Consider the following 18,901-nt stretch of genomic DNA (forward strand, 5'->3'; position numbering starts at 1 on the left):
AAAATTTTTTTTTTTTTTTTTTTTTTTTTTTTTTTTTTTTTTTGAGACGGAGTCTCGCTCTGCCGCCCAGGCTGGAGTGCAGTGGCCAGATCTCGGCTCACTGCAAGCTCCACATCCCGGGTTCACGCCATTCTCCTGCCTCAGCCTCCCGAGTATCTGGGACTACAGGCGCCCGCCACCTCGCCTGGCTAGTTTTTTGTATTTTTTAGTAGAGACGGGGTTTCACCGTGTCAGCCAGGATGGTCTCGATCTCCTGACCTCATGATCCGCCCGTCTCGGCCTCCCAAAGTGCTGAGATTACAGGCTTGAGCCACCGCGCCCGGCCAACATAGAAAATTTTAAAAAATGTTTGTGGGGGACTTGATTTATTAAAGTGAGGACATGAAAAGTACCAAGTTATCTTATTTCTCACTTGATAAAATCTTTACCTTATTTGTTTTCATTCAGAATGTATTTAACAAGCCAAAAGGAACAAACTCTTCAGCGATGCCCCTGTCTCAGGGCCAAGTGGTTGTAAGCCCGCCCTCCTCCAGGTCAGCGGTGTCAACAGGAGGAGGTAACACCTCTGCCGTTTCCTCCAGCTCCATCCGTGGCTCTGCTGCAGCCAGCCTCCAACCTCTTGCTGAACAATCCCAGCAAGTTGCTTTAACCCATACAGTTGTTAAACTCAAGTGTCAGCAGTGTAATCATCTGTTTGCCACAAAACCAGAACTTCTTTTCTACAAGGTAAAGAGAGATCATGAAAGGGATTGAATATAAACTTATCCAGTGGAAACACTTTTGTGTTTTCAATTTTGAACACTCAGTTTGCTTTGACATGAAAATGACTTCTTAAAGATAAAGCAACTGTTTAGTTAGCTCTTAATGACTCTTGTTTTTCTGCAGGGTAAAATGTTTCTGTTTTGTGGCAAGAATTGCTCTGATGAATACAAGAAGAAAAATAAAGTTGTGGCAATGTGTGACTACTGTAAACTGCAGAAAATTATAAAGGAGACTGTGCGATTCTCAGGGGTTGACAAGCCATTCTGTAGTGAAGGTAAAGACAAAGTTGGTTTATCCACAGAGCATGGGTTGTTATAATTCATGATGACTTGGGCAATTAAGCCACAATTAGTTTTCACATTCTTTTTGTCTTATGAGGTATAATTAGAAGTATTTTGGAGGCCTGGCACTGTGGCTCACGCCTGTAATCCCAGCACTTCGGGAGGCTGAGGCGGGTGGATCACTTGAGGTTGGGAGTTCAAGACCAGCCTGACCAACATGGTGAAACCCCATCTCTATTAAAAAACCCCATCTCTATACAAAATTAGCTGGGCATGGTGGCGCACGCATGTAATCCTAGCTGCTTGGCAGCCTGAGGCAGGAGAATTGCTTGAACCTCGGAGGCAGAGGTTACAGTGAGCCGGTATCATGCCATTACACTCTAGCTTGGGCGACAAGAGTGAAACACTGTCTCAAAAAAAAAAAAGAAGTTTTTTTGAATTGTGTTTATAGTTAATTCACTTTAAAGTCAATCTTTTTATTTATTATTTTTATTTATTTATTTTTTTGAGACAAGGTCTTGCCCTGTCTCTCAGGCTGGAGTGTGGTGGCATGATCTTGGCTTACTGTTATCTCCGCCTCCCTGGTTTAAGGGATCCTCCCACTTCAGCCTCCCAAGTAGCTGAAGCTACAAGAGCATGCCACCATGCCTGGCTAATTTTTTTTATTTTTTGTAAAGACGGGGTTTCACCATGTTGTCCAGACTGGTCTTGAATTCCTGAGCTCAGGTGATACTCCCGCCTCGGCCTCCCAAAGTGCTGCAATTACAGGCATGAGCGACTGTGCATGGACGAAAGTCAGTCTTTTTAAATGTTGCAATAATTGCAATAAAAAACTGTAAAAATGATTAGATCAGTGGTATTAATAAAGAAAATCTCTTTATAAGTTTAGCTATGACATCAGAGATCTTTTTGTTCTCGCACTCATTTGTAAAGAAGAGCTTAAATAGTTGCTGCTTCTTGGCTTAAAAAACTTTTATACCTCTGATGTTTCTGAATATAAATGGCCTAATATTTAGAGTATATTTAAAAGGTGGGGGCCAGGCGCAGTGGCTCACGCCTATAATCCCAGCATTTTGGGAGGCTGAGGTGAGCCAGATCACCTGAGGTCAGGAGTTCTAGAACAGCCTGGCCAACATGGCGAAATGCTGTCTCTACTAAAAATATAAAAATTAGCTGGGCGTAGTGGCAGGCGCCTGTAATCCCAGCTACTCTACTCAGGAGGCTGAGGCAGGAGAATCACTTGAACCCGGGAGGCGGAGGTTGCAGTGAGCTGAGATCATGCCACTGCCCTTCAGCCTGGGAAAAATGAGTGAGACTCTGTCTCAAAAAATAAAATAAAATGAAATAAAATAAAAGGTGGTATAAGTTTGGTTTGTGAATATAGAGACTGTCTTGTAATCTAGAGGCAAATAATTGTGTAAGTATTAGAAGACCACAGAAACTTCTTATACCTCCTCAGTTAATGTAAATTTGATCTTTCTTCCTTTCATCCCTCTGATCCTCAGTTTGCAAATTCCTATCTGCCCGTGACTTTGGAGAACGATGGGGAAACTACTGTAAGATGTGCAGCTATTGTTCACAGACATCCCCAAATTTGGTAGAAAACCGATTGGAGGGCAAGTTAGAAGAGTTTTGTTGTGAAGATTGTATGTCCAAATTTACGGTTCTGTTTTATCAGGTAAAGGTGATAATATACTTTTTTTGGCTTTCTGAAATCAGTGCAAATTGTTTTCTATTTAAAATATATTCAAATTATGTCAAGAAAAATTTGGTGTTTAGCACTGGATAAAATAAGTTATGGGCTATAACAAAAATTCAGTTGAATATAAACATGAACTCTTTGGGATAAAAAGTATAGGATTTCTGCAGACTTTGTTGTTGATTGGATATGGCCCTTTTATTTTTGCCTTCTTATAAGGCACATTGCCCTTATTTGACTTCTTTCAGGTTAGAACTTCACATAATGTTGCCTGAAGTGGCTCTCTCATTCAGGTTACTCTGAAGAATTTGAAGTCAGACCTTGTCTCACTTCATAGGTCAAAGGACAATAGCTGGCAACTATTCCTACCTCATTTTAAAAAAGATTAACTTTTTGAAAGGCTAACAATGGTAGCTGCAGTTAATTGAACCACTAATACATGTCTGGTGCTCCGTAAGTGTCATTTCATTTAATCCTACCATAGTCCCAAGAGCTAAGAATATTATTGCCATTTTATAAATAAGAAAAAGGAGAGAGGTCCAGGGAAGTTAAGTAATATGCTCTCGAGGAAGCTGATAGGGGACAGGAAGACAGCATCTATAACACTCTGGTGAAATCACTGTTTGCTTGTCTACCTCACCCCCAAAATAGAATTTTATTGTTGGGGGAGGGTAATCTATTTTTCATGATTCTATAATTAGGGCCAATCACAGTGCTTAAGACAAAGGATGTCTAATTAAATATTTGCTGAATGAATCAAAACCTTTATGACTCCAAAGCCCATATTATATCAACTGCTGTAAGCTGCTCTTGATTTTTTTAAAGTTGAACCTATCTTTATTTTTTTTTTACTTATTTTTTTCATTGTGTATCTTTTCTTCCCCCACCCCACGCTGCCCACCCCCCACCCCACTGCCAGACAGAACCTTGTTCTGTTGCTCAGGGTGGTGTGCAGTGGCGTGATCAGTGGGTTATGTTGGCTCCCTGTAGCCTCCGCCTCCTGGGTTCAAGCGATTCTCCTGCCTCAGGCTCCCGAGTAACCGGGAAAGGTGCGCACCACCACGCCCAGTTATGAACCTATCTTTAGACTCCCTTATTGGTAATTTTGAAAACAAGAGCATTTTTTTGTTTTGTTTTGTTTTGTTGAGACAGAGTCTCACTCTGTCGCCCAGGATGGAGTGCAGTGACGCGATCTTGGCTCACTGCAACCTCTGCCTCCCGGGTTCAAGCAATTCTGCTGCTTCAGCCTTATGAGTAGCTGGGATTACAGGCGTGTGCCACCGCGCCCGGCTAATTTTTGTATTTTTAGTAGAGATGGGGTTTCATCATGTTGGTCAGGCTGGTCTTGAACTCCTGACTCTGTGATCCGCCTGCCTCGGCCTCCCAAAATGCTGGGATTACAGATGTGAGCTGCCATGCCTGGCCACAATTTTTATATTATCTTGATTTAGGGCATCTATATAAAACAAAGAATTAAATAAAATCAGTATTTTAAGGTAAGAACCTTACATTTTGTAGTCTCAACTGACTCATATATCCTGTGTTCATAGTGCCTCTTTTTATGATTAATGTTATCTTTTCATTACTTTATAGTTTTAAGCCTATCTTGTCCAACGTTTCTTTCTCAGATGGCCAAGTGTGATGGTTGTAAACGACAGGGTAAACTAAGTGAGTCCATAAAGTGGCGAGGCAACATTAAACATTTCTGTAACCTATTTTGTGTCTTGGAGTTTTGTCATCAGCAAATTATGAATGACTCTCTTCCACAAAATAAAGGTAAAATTAAACTTAGCTAATGGGATTTTTATGTCAGTGCTAGGACACTATCAGCACACACAGTTATAAATAATATAATAAAAACAAAATTTCATTGGATTCAAATAGCCTGAATTTCCTTAAATTTTTCTTTAAGAAGTCTTTAAGATTTCCCCTTGAGGGAAAAGTGATTATAATACTTTTTGCTCTGATAGTCAAGCAGAGCAAAAGGCCAATAATGTATCTGCACTAATTTTTATAAGAAACTTGTTTTTTTGGTTGTTGTTTTTTTGAGACGGAGTCTCGCTCTGTCGCCCAGGCTGGAGTGCAGTGGCGCAATCTCGGCTCACTGCAAGCTCCGCCTCCTGGGTTCACACCATTCTCCTGCCTCAGCCTCCCGAGTAGCTGGGACTACAGGCGCCAGCCACCAAGCCTGGCTAATTTTTCCTGACCTCGTGATCCACCCGCCTCAGCCTCCCAAAGTGCTGGGATTACAGGTGTGAGCCACCACACCCGGCCGGAAACTTGTATTTGATTGCTTTTGATTGAATGTATCTGTCCATAAATAACTTAAACTAGGGATATATACTATTTAGTTCATAAACCAGAAATAAAAATAGAAAATCAGGGCAAACAAAGGGAGAGTATAGTTAATACAGTTGCTGTGACTAGTGTAAAATTTGATTCAGAGCTTGCTTATAGGCAAGAAGAAAAGAACAACACATTAATTATCTCAGAAAATACAAAATAGACCGGTTCTACATGGGTAGCAAAGTTGATCCTGGCTAAGAATAAAATAATTTTGCAAGTAGGACAGCTAATGTGGTCAGAATATTCAGGTGAGTAGATAGATCCATGGTGTATTCATAAAGTAGCTCTCCTAAATATTTCTTTCTCAGTATTAGGTTAAAAACATTTGGTAGCCGGGCGTGGTAGCTCGCACCTGTAATCCCAGCACTGTGGAAGGCTGAGACGGGCAAATTACTTGAGGCAAGGAGTTCGAGACCAGACTGGTAATCGTGGTGAAACCCCATCTCTACTAAAAATGCAAAAATTAGCCAGGTGTGGTGGTGTGTGCCTGTAATCTCAGCTACTCAGGAGGCTGAGGCATGAGAATTACTGGAACCCGAGAGACGGAGGTTACAGTGAGCCGAGATCATACCATGGCACTCCAGCCTGGGCAATAGAACGATATTCTGCCTCTCAGAAGAAAAAAAGCCGCTTGGTATGTTCTCTGATCAAAGCCTGGAGTGCTACCTAATTGACAGAGCTTTGGCTCCTTGCAGTCTGGCCATTGCCTGCCTTTGCAGCCTAATTAATGATTACCTTAATCATAAATGCCTTGTGCTAATCTTTTGTGTTAGCCTTCCATTCCCCAGAACCAGTCAAGTTGGTAGTAGAATATTCATTTTATAATATGGGTTAAGAAAACCAGTGTTATGGGGTTGGACAGCTCCTTCATTAACTTATTTATAAAAATTGTCATGTTAAGTTTTTTTTTGATGCACGCTTAGGTCTAGGAGTTTTAATAGTTACTAATAGAACAGTCCAGTGAATCCTGAAGCTAATACCTTTTTGTTGTTGTTGTTGTTGAGACTAGGTTTTGCTATGTTGCCCAGGTTAGTCTTGAACTCCTGGTCTTAAGTGATCCTCCTGTCTCAGCCTCCCAAGTAGCTGCGATTACAGGCTGGTGCCACTGTATCCAACACCTGTATTTCTACCTGTTAAATGTCATTTGAGGTTTATAATTTTACAGAATTGGACTCTCTTTAAGTCCTAATGAACACTAATCTGACCAGAGTCACCCAACCTAACATTACACAGAATCAGATATTTGTATTGCTTCTTGAAAACCTAGTTACTAAACAGGGTTTTGTGTGTGAGTATGAGTGTGTATGAGAGAGAGACCCTTTTGCTTATTTCAGGTCTTAACTTTTTATTTTAATCAGTAAATATTTCTAAAGCGAAAACTGCTGTGATGGAGCTCCCTTCTGCAAGGACAGATACAACACCAGTTATAACCAGTGTGGTGTCATTGGCAAAAATACCTGCTGCCTTATCTACAGGGAACACTAACAGTGTTTTAAAAGGTATGACTTGATACAATGACATTTGGCTAAGCCATAGAAGTGAGTGTTGTCTAGCCTAACTAGTTCTCTTTTTTTGAGACAGAGTTTCACTCTTGTTGCTCAGGCTAAAGTGCAATGGCGCGATCTCAACTCACTGCAACCACTGCCTCCTGGGCTCAAGCAGTTCTCCTGCCTCAGCCTCCCGAGTAGCTGGGATTACAGGCACCTGCCACCATGCCCAGCTATTTTGGTATTTTTAGTAGAGACGGGATTTCACCACGTTGGCTAGGCTGATCTCAAACTCCTGACCTCAGGTGGTCCACCTGCCTTGGCCTCCCAAAGTGCTGGGATTACAGGTGTGAGCCATTGGTCAGTAGTTCTTACTGGTAATACCTTTCTTTATGTGATGTAGGGGAACATGCACCCCCTCCCGGCGCCCCCCCCACCCGCCTCAGGGGAGTGGGTAGCAAGCAAGGTGGTGTGGATGGGAAAGGAAGTGTCTTTATTTTTGTTTTTTCGATTTTTAATTTTTTTTTTGAGATGGAGTCTCACTCTGTCACCCAGGCTGGAGTGCAATGGTGCAATCTGGGCTCACTGCAACCTCCGCCTCCCAGGTTCAAGCAATTCTTCTGTCTCAGCCTCTTGAGTAGCTGGGTTTACAAGTGCCTGCCACCACACCCAGATAATTTTATATTTTTGGTAGAGATGGGGTTTCACCATGTTGACCAGGCTGGTCTGGAGCTCCTGGCTTCCCACCTTGGCCTCCCAAAGTGCTGGGATTACAGGCCACCACACCGGGCTAATTTTTTTTCTTTTTTTTTTTTAAATCAGGCAGGCTCTTGAGCCATAGAAGGTTCAGAGACACTCCCCAGGAAGTGATATTTTTTTAGGAGCCCAAATTATTTTAATATTCCCACTCCTTTACTGCCAGAGATTCTAATACAGTTGGATGGGGTTGGGGCCCATGAATCCTTACCAATATTAAGCACCCTGGGTGATACTGATGCAGTTTCCTTGTGCCATGTTTCTGAGAAATTCTGGTTTAGACTCTAGCCCAGCTTAATGGGAGGAAAGTAACTTCTCAGTTTCAGTGTTTACTTCTGTATATTCTAAGGATAATAATGTTTATTTTAATTTACAACAGGTGCAGTTTCTAAAGAGGCAGCAAAGATCATTCAAGATGTGAGTTTGATTGTTAATACTTTTCTTGATAATGCCACTTGGGCTTATTTTCACTTTGGATATAGCATTCTAATATATCCGAATGCTTTTCTTTTTGCTGGAAGAGGGTCCTAGTCATTAATCTAAGTCTTGGGCACAACTAACAGTAAAGTGACTGGCATAGGCTTTTGACCATATTTCAGCAACAATTACTGTTTTTGAAGATGATGTAAACGTGGATTGCTGTTCATAGTGGCAAGCTTAGTTTTTAAAAAAGTGGAGTGATATGTTGTGCGCTTTTGTTCTGAATCTTACAGTTTAATCTTAGATCATTAGTAAGAATGCATTCTTGATTTATTTTATTATTTATATTCAGGTTCTTTAATTTATTTAAATTCTTGTTAATTCTACTTGGTTGGAAATAACAAAACTACATTATTTTTCTCTTTTACTATATTCAAGTATTTTCCTTTTAAGTTTCGAAAGTTCAGTGTAGTCCTGTTTTATGCAACTTTGAATTATGTGAGACTGAAAATAGTGCAAAGTAAAAATACATTTAGACTTTCACTTTATGTCTCAAATTTGAAATATTGTGAGACTTCTCAAAATTAAAAGAAATATTCAAGAAATGCATACTTTCAAGTCTGGTAGGCTGACTGCAAATTATGGCATTGTTGCCTTGTATCAGCATCACTTTAGCAGGAAAACAAAATTCCCATCATTCTTTATTAGTATCACATGATACTGTATCAGTTCTTGGGTTAATGTTTTTGATGACTGTTATGCCTTTTTTTTTTATTTTTTTTTTATTTTGAGACAGGGTCTTGCTTTGTTGCCCAGGCTGGAGTGCAGTGGCATGATCATAGCTCACTGCGACCTTGAAATCCTGGGCTCAAGCAATCCCCTACCTCAGCCTCCTGAGGAGCTAGAACCACAGGTGTCTGCCACCACGCCCAGCTTGTTTTGTTTTTTTCTTTTGTTGAGATAGGGTCTCAGTCTTGCTATGTTGCCCAGGCTAGTCTCAAATTCCTGGCCTCAAGTGATCCTCCCGCCTCAGCCTCCAAGCTGTTGTGATTACAGGCATGAGCCGATGGCGCCCAGCTTGTGCTGCTGTCTTAAATTTGCTCTTGAGATAATTAAAACTCTTTTTCATATCATATCATATAATATAAATGCCATTATATTAAGTGGTGGTACTAGTGCTAAAAAATGTGCCCCAAATTTAATAACTTTAGAACAAAAGTTAGATGTGATAAAAAAATCTATGAAGATGACCAAACCACTGCTGTGATATCTCATGCTATTAATTTAGGAGAGTGTACCCTGCAGAATATTAGTGGTAGTGCTAAAAAAACCGAAAGCAGTATTAAAGCAGGTATGCCTCTTAGTTCACAAAAATTATAACCAGGCATTGATAATGGAATAAATGGAAAAAGTTCTGGTAACACAAGTTGCAAGATCAATGCTGCCATAATGCACCCCTGAAGGCAATCTATCATCTATGCTAAGGCATGAGTATTCTGATTTTGATTTGAAAAGAGGTGACAGTGAGACAAAAGGTTTACTACAAGTCATGGCTGGCTCTCCAATTTTAAAGCTCACCAAGGTTTTAGGAATATAAAAATGAGCCGGCAAGCTGTATCTGCTAACTCCAAAGCTATCAAAACATTTCAGCCTTACCATAATTTAAAGAGGCTTTAACTTGGAAGACAACATAACAACATAACACCTGCTAATAAGGAATCTGTGCAAGTAGAACAGAAGGTAGATTTGCATAGAGTTCCTGAAGGAGGATATTGAATATTTGCTTGGGTTATTCCCCATGGATTAATAAAGGAAGTCTTGCTAGAATTAGACAAATAAAAGCAGCTGGAAGAGGGTCCTAGCAGTCAAGCCGGGCCTTGGGCACAACTGACAGTAAAGTGACTGCCATAGGCTTTTGACCATATTTCAGCAGCAATTACTATTTTTGAAGGTGAGCTAAATGTGGATTGCTGTTCGTGGTGGCAAATCTAAAGATGAAAAATGTGTCTGCATACCAAGAAATCCTCAGTGAAAAAAAAAGAGAAAGAAAAACTCTCAAGCTACATTAGATTCATTCTTTAGCAAAAGTCTTCCAAGGAATCAGACCAGCCTTCACTGAAATGTGGAGAGATAGCTTGTCCTAATTTAGTGTCTCGTAACCCTCTCATTATTTGTGTTATTGGAAGATGATAGTAATTTCTCCTTAATTATTTTCAAGCAGCATACCACATTAGATAATGAACTGTCATTAAGTTAACTTGGTATTTATTTGAATATTATATATTGTGCATTAAATTATATTTTAAAATTACATAATAAATCACTGTGTTGTACATTAATTATTAACCACACAATTGTATAATCAAGATATTAATGTATTATTATATATTAGTATTAACATGTATTCATAAAAACATTCTATATTAATTATAGATTTATGTACTCTGAGAATGCTTCTTTCCTCTATATATATGAGATAATTAGTCTTGAATTATGTTAGTTTTGAATTATTTAGTTTTTTAGGAACCTATACCTCATATTTCATGTAGCTGCCCTATATATGTTTTTCCTATGTGGAGTATTTGGTTTTTTTTTTTTTTTGAGACGGAGTCTCACTCTGTCCCCCAGGCTGGAATGCAGTGACCCGATCTCAGCTCACTGCAAGCTCTGCCTCCCGGGTTCACGCCATTCTCCTGCCTCAGCCTCTCGAGTAGCTGGTACTGCAGGCGCCCGCCACTACGCCCAGCTAATTTTTTGTATTTTTAGTGGAGACAGGATTTCACTGTGTTAGCCAGATTGGTTTCGATCTCCTGACCTTGTGATCCACCTGCCTTGGCCTCCCAAAGTGCTGGGATTACAGGCGTGAGCCACCGTGACCGGCTCCTATGTGGAGTATTTCTATAATTCACCAGTCATTTAAACTATGTTACAGAATAGGTTTGATTAATATTTTTACTTTAGTCTATAAAAAGCATAATAATAAATAATGTAGTGCTCTTACAACATGAAAAAAAAAAAAAACCAAAAACAAACCTGACAGTTTTAGAATCTTTTCTTGGTTTCTCTGAGAACTTTGTTGTGAATCTCCCTCAAGTCACTTAAATGGTTTTAAAATTTTGGGAAAGGTGAAGAATACAGAAACTACAAAGAGGAAAATCTGTAAAACTCAGCAAACTTTTTCTTTAAAAGTCTAGATAGTAAATATTTTAGACTTTGCAGGCTCTATGGTTGCAACTGTAGACTCTGTCACCTCTGCCATTGTAGTGCAGAAGCTGCCATAAATAATACATGAAAGAGTGAGCGTGGCCATGTTCCAGTAAAATTTTATTTACAAAAACAGATGGTGGGCTGGACGTGGTGCACAGGCCATAGTTTGCCAACCCCTGCTCTATGATATTCCCACCATCCAGAATTAACCATTGTTAGATTTGGTTTATTTGCTCAGTTTCTTTCCTCTACCTTTTTCTCTTCTTTAAAAAATTAATCACTGCTACCAGTTCATCTCCTTTTTACATCCCTGGAAGCAACTACTATTATGAGTTTAGTGTGTGTTCTTGTAGATGGTCTTGTAATCTTTCATATTTACAGATCCATGGAAAATATTTAATATTGTTTTTAAAAATATCTATCCATGTTGATACTGAGTAGGTTTGGTACATTCCTGTTGATTATAGTAATATTTTGCCTGTAGGTACCACATTTTATTTATCCGTTGCCCTATTGATGAACATTAGATCGTTTCCAGGTTTTCACTAATAAAAATCTTTGCAGCTAGGCACGGTGGCTCATGTCTGTAATCCCAGCATTTTGGGAGGCCAAGGTGGACAGATCTCTTGAGCTCAGGAGTTTGAGACCAGCCTGGACAACATGGCAAAACCCCATCTGTACTGAAAATACAAAAAATTAGCGAGGTGGTGGCAAGTGCATCTAGTCCCAGCTACTTGTGAGGCTGAGATGGGAGAATCACCTGAATCCAGGAGTTCAAGGCTGTAGTGAGCCTTGATTGCACCACTGCACTCCAGCTTGGGTGACAGAGTGAGACCCTGTATCAAAAAAAAAAAAAAAAAGAAAAAAAAAATCTCTGGGGCCAAGTGTGGTGGCTCACGCCTGTAATCCCAGCTCTTTGGGAGGCCAAGGATCACTTGAGTCCAGGAGTTTGAGACCAGCCTGGGCAACATGATGAAACCTCATCTCTATAAAAAATACCAAAAAATTAGCTGGGTATGGTGGTGCATTCCTGTAGTCCCAGCTACTCAGGAGGCTGAGGTGGGAGGGTTGCTTGAGCCTAGGAGGTAGGTCAAAGCTGCGGTGAGCTGAGATCACACCACTATACTCCAGCCTGGGTGACACAGTGAGACCCTGTCTCTAAATAAATAAATAAATAAATAAATAAATAAAAATATCTGCTACAGTGAATATCCTTGTATAGATCTCCTTCTGTGTGTGTAGATGTGTAGAAATGGAAGAGTGGAATTGTTAGGTCAAAGAGCATTTTCATTTTTAGGGCTGTTCCAACTTTTATCCCTACCAACAGTTATGACTGTACCCATATATTACAGCCTCACCATCATTTAATGTTGTCAGATTTAAACTTTTTTTCCAATCTGCTTGGTGGTATCTTATTGTTGTCTTATTTTGTGTGTCACTGATTACCAGTAGGTTTGCTTATATTTCTGTTATTTGGTCATTTGAATTTTCTTTAATTTCCTGTTTTTAATTTTTCCCCATTTTTGTGTTGAATTATCTTTTTCTTAATGATTTTTAGGTGGTCTCTCTATAATCTGGATTTTCCCCTTTTCAACTAATTATTTTCATCAACACAAAAATACGCAGTCCTACATCTTATCTGAGAATAATCCTTTTTTAACACCATGGCCCTCCAGCAAGTATCCCTTTTCTCTGCTCTCTTTATGGAAAAACTCCTCTAAAGGTAGCCTGTTTTTGCCGCCTCTGCCTCCTTATCTGTTATCTCTCCTTAGGTCACTCCAGTCAGGCTTTTGTCTGCACCATTGCATTCAAACTGTTCTTGTCAATATTGCCATCAGTCTTTATTTTGCCAAATCTGGTAGTCAATTTACTGTATTTAACACAGTTACTCTGTCCTCCTTTTTTGAAATACTTTCTTCATTCAACTTCCAGGACATCATACTTGGCCCTTTTCTCAGTCTACATTACTTTTAGTGAACTCATGCAGTCCTGTGGTTTTATTGATTGATTGATTGATTGAGACAGGGTCTTGAGTGCAGTGGCATGATCTCAGCTCACTGCAACCTCCACCTTCTGGGATTGAGAGGCTCTCCCACCTCAGCCTTCTGGTAGTTGGGACCACAGCGGCATACCACCATGCCTGGCTAACTTTGTATATTTTTAGTAGAGATGAGGTCTTGCTATGTTGCCCAGGCTGGTCTCAAACTTCTGGACTCAAGCCATCCTCCCGCCTCAGCCTCCCAAAGTGCTAGGATATAGGTGTGAGCCATTTCTCTTGGCCCAGTCCTGTGGTTTTAAATACCACCTAGATGGTGGTTGATTCCTTCTAGATTTATTTAGATTTATTTCTCTTACCCTGACCTTTGAGCTCCAGATTCATGTATCCAGCTGCCGACTTGACATTTACACTTAGATGATTAACAGCCATCTCAAATAATATATCTAAAACAGAACCCTTTTATCCCCCCAGACTTCTCTTCAGTGATCCCTACTTCTTACCACCTCCATTACCACCTCTTTAGTCTGAGCATCATCATTCTTTTGGATTATTGCAGTGACCTATCTGTCTTCCTGCTTCCATTTTTGTCCTTTGCAGTTTTTTCTCTACACTGTTACCAGAATGGTCTTTTAAAAACCCAAATCAGATCATGTCATTCCTCTGCTGAAAAACCTTCAATGAAATTCTGAAAAGAATAAAGAAGGCAAAGAGCTAGTTTCCACATATTGAAATTATAGGAAAACTACGGCTATAAAGCTGCGTAGTTAAAACAGTTGGTACTGGTGCATGAACAGACAGACAGCTCAGTAGAAGAGAAATCCAGAAATAGGCCCAAACTTTTTTTTTTTTTTTTGGAGACAGAGTCTCGCCCTGTTGCCCATACTGGAGTGCAGTTCTGTGATCTCGGCTCACTTCAACCTCTGCCTCCCAGGTTCAAGCAGTTCTCTGCCTCAGCCTCCCTAGTAGCTGGGATTACAGGTGCGCGCCACCATGCCCGGCTAATTTTTGTATTTTTAGTAGAGACAGGGTTTCACCATCTTTGCCACGCTAGTCTTGAACTCCTGACCTCGTGATTCACCCACCTCGGCCTCCCAAAGTGCTGGGATTACAGTCATGAGCCACAGCACCTGACCCAAACATATATTTAATATATAGGAATTTAGTAATGATAGAGGTGACATTTCAGATCAATAGGAAAAATATGGATTATTTAATAAATAATGCTGTGACAACTGAGTAGACACATGGAAGAAAATATAGATTTGTACCTCACAATTTAGACCAAAATAAAGTTCAGATGGAGAAAGACCTAAGAAATTGTAAGTATGTAGTCAGAAAAATATAGGAAAAAATTTTAACAGTGTAGAAGTCTTTCTAAATATGTCACAAAACCCAGAAGCCGTAAAAGAATCAATGGGGAAATTCAACCATATTTCAAAATCGAAAGACAAATGACAAAATGAAAAGGTTACATACAACTCATGTTACAAAAATCTAGTTTTTTTAAATAGTAAAGAGCTTCTATGGGCCAGGTGCAGCGGTTCATGCCTGTAATCCCAACACTTTGGGAGGCCGAGGTGGGCAAATCTCCTCAGGGCAGGAGTTCAGGACCAGCCTGGCCAACATGGCGAAACCCTGTCTCTACTAAAAATACAAAAATTAGTTGGGTGTGTTGGCGCATGCCTGTAATCCCAGCCACTCAGGTGGCTAAGGCACGGGTGGTAATTGCTTGATCCCGGGATGCAGAGGTTGCAGTGAGCTGAGATCACGCCACTGCACTTGAGTCTGGGTGACAGAGCGAGACTGTCTCAAAAAACAAAAACAAAAACAAAAAATCCCCAAGGAGCTTCTGTGAATCATTTTAAGTGCAGGTAGGAAAGTGGGCAAAAGTAACATATGCAAAGATATTTAACTTCAAAATGAGAGAAATGCTGGTTAGAACTATGGTTTAATCAGATTGGCAAAGAAAAATGATGGGTAACGCTGCTAAGGTATTCTTATTGCCAGTAGAAGTGTAAATTGATAAAAGTGCTGCAGAGGGCAATTTAGTAGAACCTGTTAAAATTTTAACTACCATTTACCCAGGAACTCCATTTTTAGGAATTTATCTTTCAGATACATTTTGTACATTTATGAAATGAAGCATGTACAAGGATTTTAATCATAGCATTGTTTGTAGTAGCAGAAGCTTGAAAACAACCTATTATTTCACCAATGGTCAGGGCCGTGGTGTATTCACTCTTGAGTTATTGTGTGAATTAGAAAAAAATAGCTCTACGTGGGCAGGGTCTGAAATGTACCCTTTTTGAATTTCACACCTATTTATATGGCCTGGCACGTGGAGTTGCTGTCCAGGCATACATAGTGGCCTTGTTGAGGCTGTAGTTAAAACTGAACAAAGTATATATCCCTAACAATGGAATATTACACAGTTGTTAAAAAAGAATGTGGCAGCTCAGTATATGCATACATAGAGGAGTCTCAAATATCATAAGTGAAAAAAGACACAAAATTGTGTAACATGGTGCCATTTGTGCTACACACACACACTTATGTATATGTGTAGACTATCCCTGGAAGACAACTAATAAATGGGTAATAGTGGTTGCCTCTAAGGATAATTGAATCACTAGGGGAGAATTTTAAAAGGGAAAATTATTTTTTCATTGTGTATTATTTGAATCTTTGAATTTTTTGGCACATCTGTTAAACATGCATAGAATTTTTTTTGAAAAGATAAAGGAAAATGGTAATTAATATGAATTGAGAGTTCACAGAAGAGGGACTACAAATAATGCTTACATGTGAAAAATACCTAACTACACTAAAGTAAAATAATTTTTCACGTATTGAGAAATAACAAAATGTTTGGTAATACTCTATTGACTAGGATACTGGGAAAGGCCCACATCTGTTGAGAATGGTCACATAATTTGATATAAGGTCTATGGAGAGCAATGTGGCAGTACCATCAGAATTAACATTATGTATTCGGGACCCACCAACAACACTTCTAAGACTTTATTCTGTAGATAAACTAGCACATGTAGAATTAATTTAGGTCTAAACATACTCATTGTAGCATTGTTTATAACAGTAAAAGATTTATAACATCCTAGATATGTTCATCAGGGATTCTTCAGATTACTTTTGGTACATTTAATAATGGAATACTATGCAAGCTGTTATTTATACAATGTTGTGTAAATGGACCTCGAAGATAGTTTACTAAGTGACAAGAGCAAGATTCTGAATCTTGATAATAATAGGCTACACTTTGTAGTCAGAAGCAACTTTGTTTAATTACATAGACCATCTCTAGGATATATAGTAGTACTGCTTATCTGTGGCTTGAAAATATGAAATGGAAAATTCCAGAAATAATTCATAAGTTTTAAATTGTGTGCCATTCTGAGTAGCACGATGAAATATCATGCCATTCTACCTGGGATGTAAATCATCTCTTTGTCTAGCATATCCACACTGTGTATACTACCCATCACTAGTCAGTAGCCATCTCAGTTATCAGGTCACAAGAAGGATGAGTACAGCACATTAAGATATTTTGAGAGAGAGTACATTCACGTAACTTTTATTACAGTATATTATAATTTTTCTATTTCGTTAGTAGTTACTGTTAACCTCTTACTATGCCTAATTTATAAATAAAAAAAAAGTGTGTATATACAGAACCCTATATACAACATATATACATATATGTTGCCTATATGTTGCATATACATATATGTATATGTGTATGTACATATACAACATATATACATATACATATATTGTATATGTATATACAACCCTGTATACATATTTCAGGCAACAAAGTGGTTGCCTGAAACCATGGATCATACTAAACCCTATATACATATATGTGTGTCTATATATCACACTTAGCACTTATCACTACCTGGAATTATATATACACACATACATATCTGTGTATATATATGTATACATATATATACATATACATATATATTATGTATATATGTATACATATATATACATATGTATATATGTATACATATATAGTATATACATATATCTTATGCATATATATGTATATATACATATATCCATAATACATATTATGGATATGTATATATCATATATGAATATATTATGGATATATGTATATATCCATATATGTATACATATATACATATATACACATATATACATATGTGTGTGTATATAGGGTTCGGTATGATCCATGGTTTCAGGCAACCACTGGGGGTCTTGGAACATATTCCCAGCAGATAAGGGGGAACAACTGTATAAGAAACTGGGAACAGTGGTTGTGTTCAAGATTGAGTCTGGGTAGATGGCAGTCATTCGTGTATATATTACTTTAATTGCAAAAACGACAGTTATTTTTGCACCAATGCAGTACTTCCATACCTTTTGAATTTTGCACTGAGTTCATGTATTACTTCTGTTTAAAGTAAATTTAAATATAACCTCCAATGGCTTCCCATCAACATTTAAAATACAATCGTAATTTTGTTTTTAACTGAGACCTTCCAGATCCTATACAATTTAGTTTCTGCCTACTTCTCCAAATGTATCATTCTCCCGCTGCTTACTGTCTTTCAGCCTTGTTCTTGTTGATGTTTCTAAAGCATGCCAAGCTTTCTCCCACTTCAGGGTTTTTGCACCTATAGTCTTCCTGCCTGAACTCTTCTGACCTTAGGCCTTTGCATGGCTTACTCTTTTGAATAATTCAAAAGGTCTCTGCTCAGATGTTTACTTTGAAATTGCCCTTCCTCCATGCCATCACTCTCCATTCCTGTACGCTGCTTTATTTTCTTCATTGCACTTATCACTACCTAGAATTATATATTATTTGTTTTACTTGTTTATTGTTTGTGCCTTCCTCTAGAATGTAAGGCTCATAAGAGCAGAACTTTGTCTTGTTTTCTGCTGTATCTCCAGGGCTTAGAACAGTGCCTGGCTTGTAGTAAACATTCAGGAAATAAATACTGAGTGAATACACATGTTTTAAGTACATTCTTCCTCTCTGTTGTTTGTCCTGTAACTTTGTTTTGTAAAGACCTTTGTTTACAGAAGTTTTTATTTTTGATTAAAAAAATTTACTTTTTAAGAGCTTTATTATGATAGGCAGAATAGTAGCCCCCTCCAAAGATGTCCATGTCCTTGTCCACGGAATCTGTGAATATATTACATTACATGGCAAAGGTGAATTAAGGTAGCAAATGGCATTAGGGTTACTAATCAGCTAACCTTAAAATAGGGAGATTATCCTGGATCGTCTGAGCAGTTTTAAATTTTGAGGTACTCAAATGTATCAACCTTCTACTTTGATTGACTCTTTTGTGTTTTATTTAAGAATACTTTGTGATCCCGGCCGGGCACGGTGGCTCACGCCTGTAATCCTAGCACTTTGGGAGGCCAAGGTGGGTGGATCACGAGGTCAGGAGTTCAAGACCAGCCTGGCCAACATGGTGAAACGCTGTCTCTACTAAAAATACAAAAAATTAGCTGGGCGTGGTGGCGCACACCTGTGGTCCCAGCTACTCAGGAGGCTGAGGCACAAGAATCGCTTGAACCTGGGAGGCGAAGGTTGCAGTGAGCCGAGATTGTGCCACTGTACTCCAGCCTGGGTGACAGAGTGAGACTCTGTCTCAAAAAAAAAGAAAAAAGAAAAGAATACTTTGTGATCTGGTTATACTTTGTGATCTGGTTATTTGAAAGTTCTCTAGTGACTTTAGTTTTGGGTTTTTTTTTTCTTTTTTTTTTCTGAGATCTTTAATTGATGTGGAATGTATTTTTGTGTATGGTCTGAGGTTGGATCTAATTTTTCTGAGTAGCCAATTGTCCTAATCAGCAAGATTAACAATTGTTTTCATTGTTTTGATCATACTTATTTTAAAAATATATATTTATAAATTTTATATTTATAGTTTATAAA

The 18,901-nt window shown here is 38.8% G+C and overlaps 1 protein-coding gene and 1 long non-coding RNA gene across 10 annotated transcripts in view; one reads left to right on the forward strand and one right to left on the reverse strand.

Moving 5' to 3' along the window:
• Positions 1-18,901, forward strand: part of LOC105494691 (zinc finger MYM-type containing 6) — a 47,947-nt gene that overhangs the window by 22,318 nt on the left and 6,728 nt on the right. For 7 of the 8 annotated variants that reach the window (XM_011763368.3, XM_071096320.1, XM_071096308.1 and 4 more), the window contains 6 exons: positions 448-726; positions 886-1,036; positions 2,549-2,721; positions 4,371-4,518; positions 6,447-6,587; positions 7,711-7,748. In XM_011763368.3, coding sequence (XP_011761670.2) covers positions 448-726; positions 886-1,036; positions 2,549-2,721; positions 4,371-4,518; positions 6,447-6,587; positions 7,711-7,748 — 930 coding nt within the window. Of the gene's footprint in view, positions 1-447; positions 727-885; positions 1,037-2,548; positions 2,722-4,370; positions 4,519-6,446; positions 6,588-7,710; positions 7,749-18,901 lie in introns of those variants that run through there. The other variant, XM_071096323.1, reaches the window with a different exon arrangement.
• The window catches only part of LOC139363283 (uncharacterized), a 26,734-nt gene continuing 7,833 nt past the window's right edge, over positions 1-18,901 (reverse strand). For both annotated transcript variants that reach the window (XR_011623306.1, XR_011623308.1), the window contains one exon: positions 1-719. This is a non-coding gene — a long non-coding RNA (uncharacterized lncRNA). The remainder of the gene's footprint in view (positions 720-18,901) is intronic.

The sequence above is a fragment of the Macaca nemestrina genome, chromosome 1 (assembly GCF_043159975.1).
Source record: "Macaca nemestrina isolate mMacNem1 chromosome 1, mMacNem.hap1, whole genome shotgun sequence".
Classification (NCBI taxonomy): Eukaryota; Metazoa; Chordata; class Mammalia; order Primates; family Cercopithecidae; genus Macaca; species Macaca nemestrina.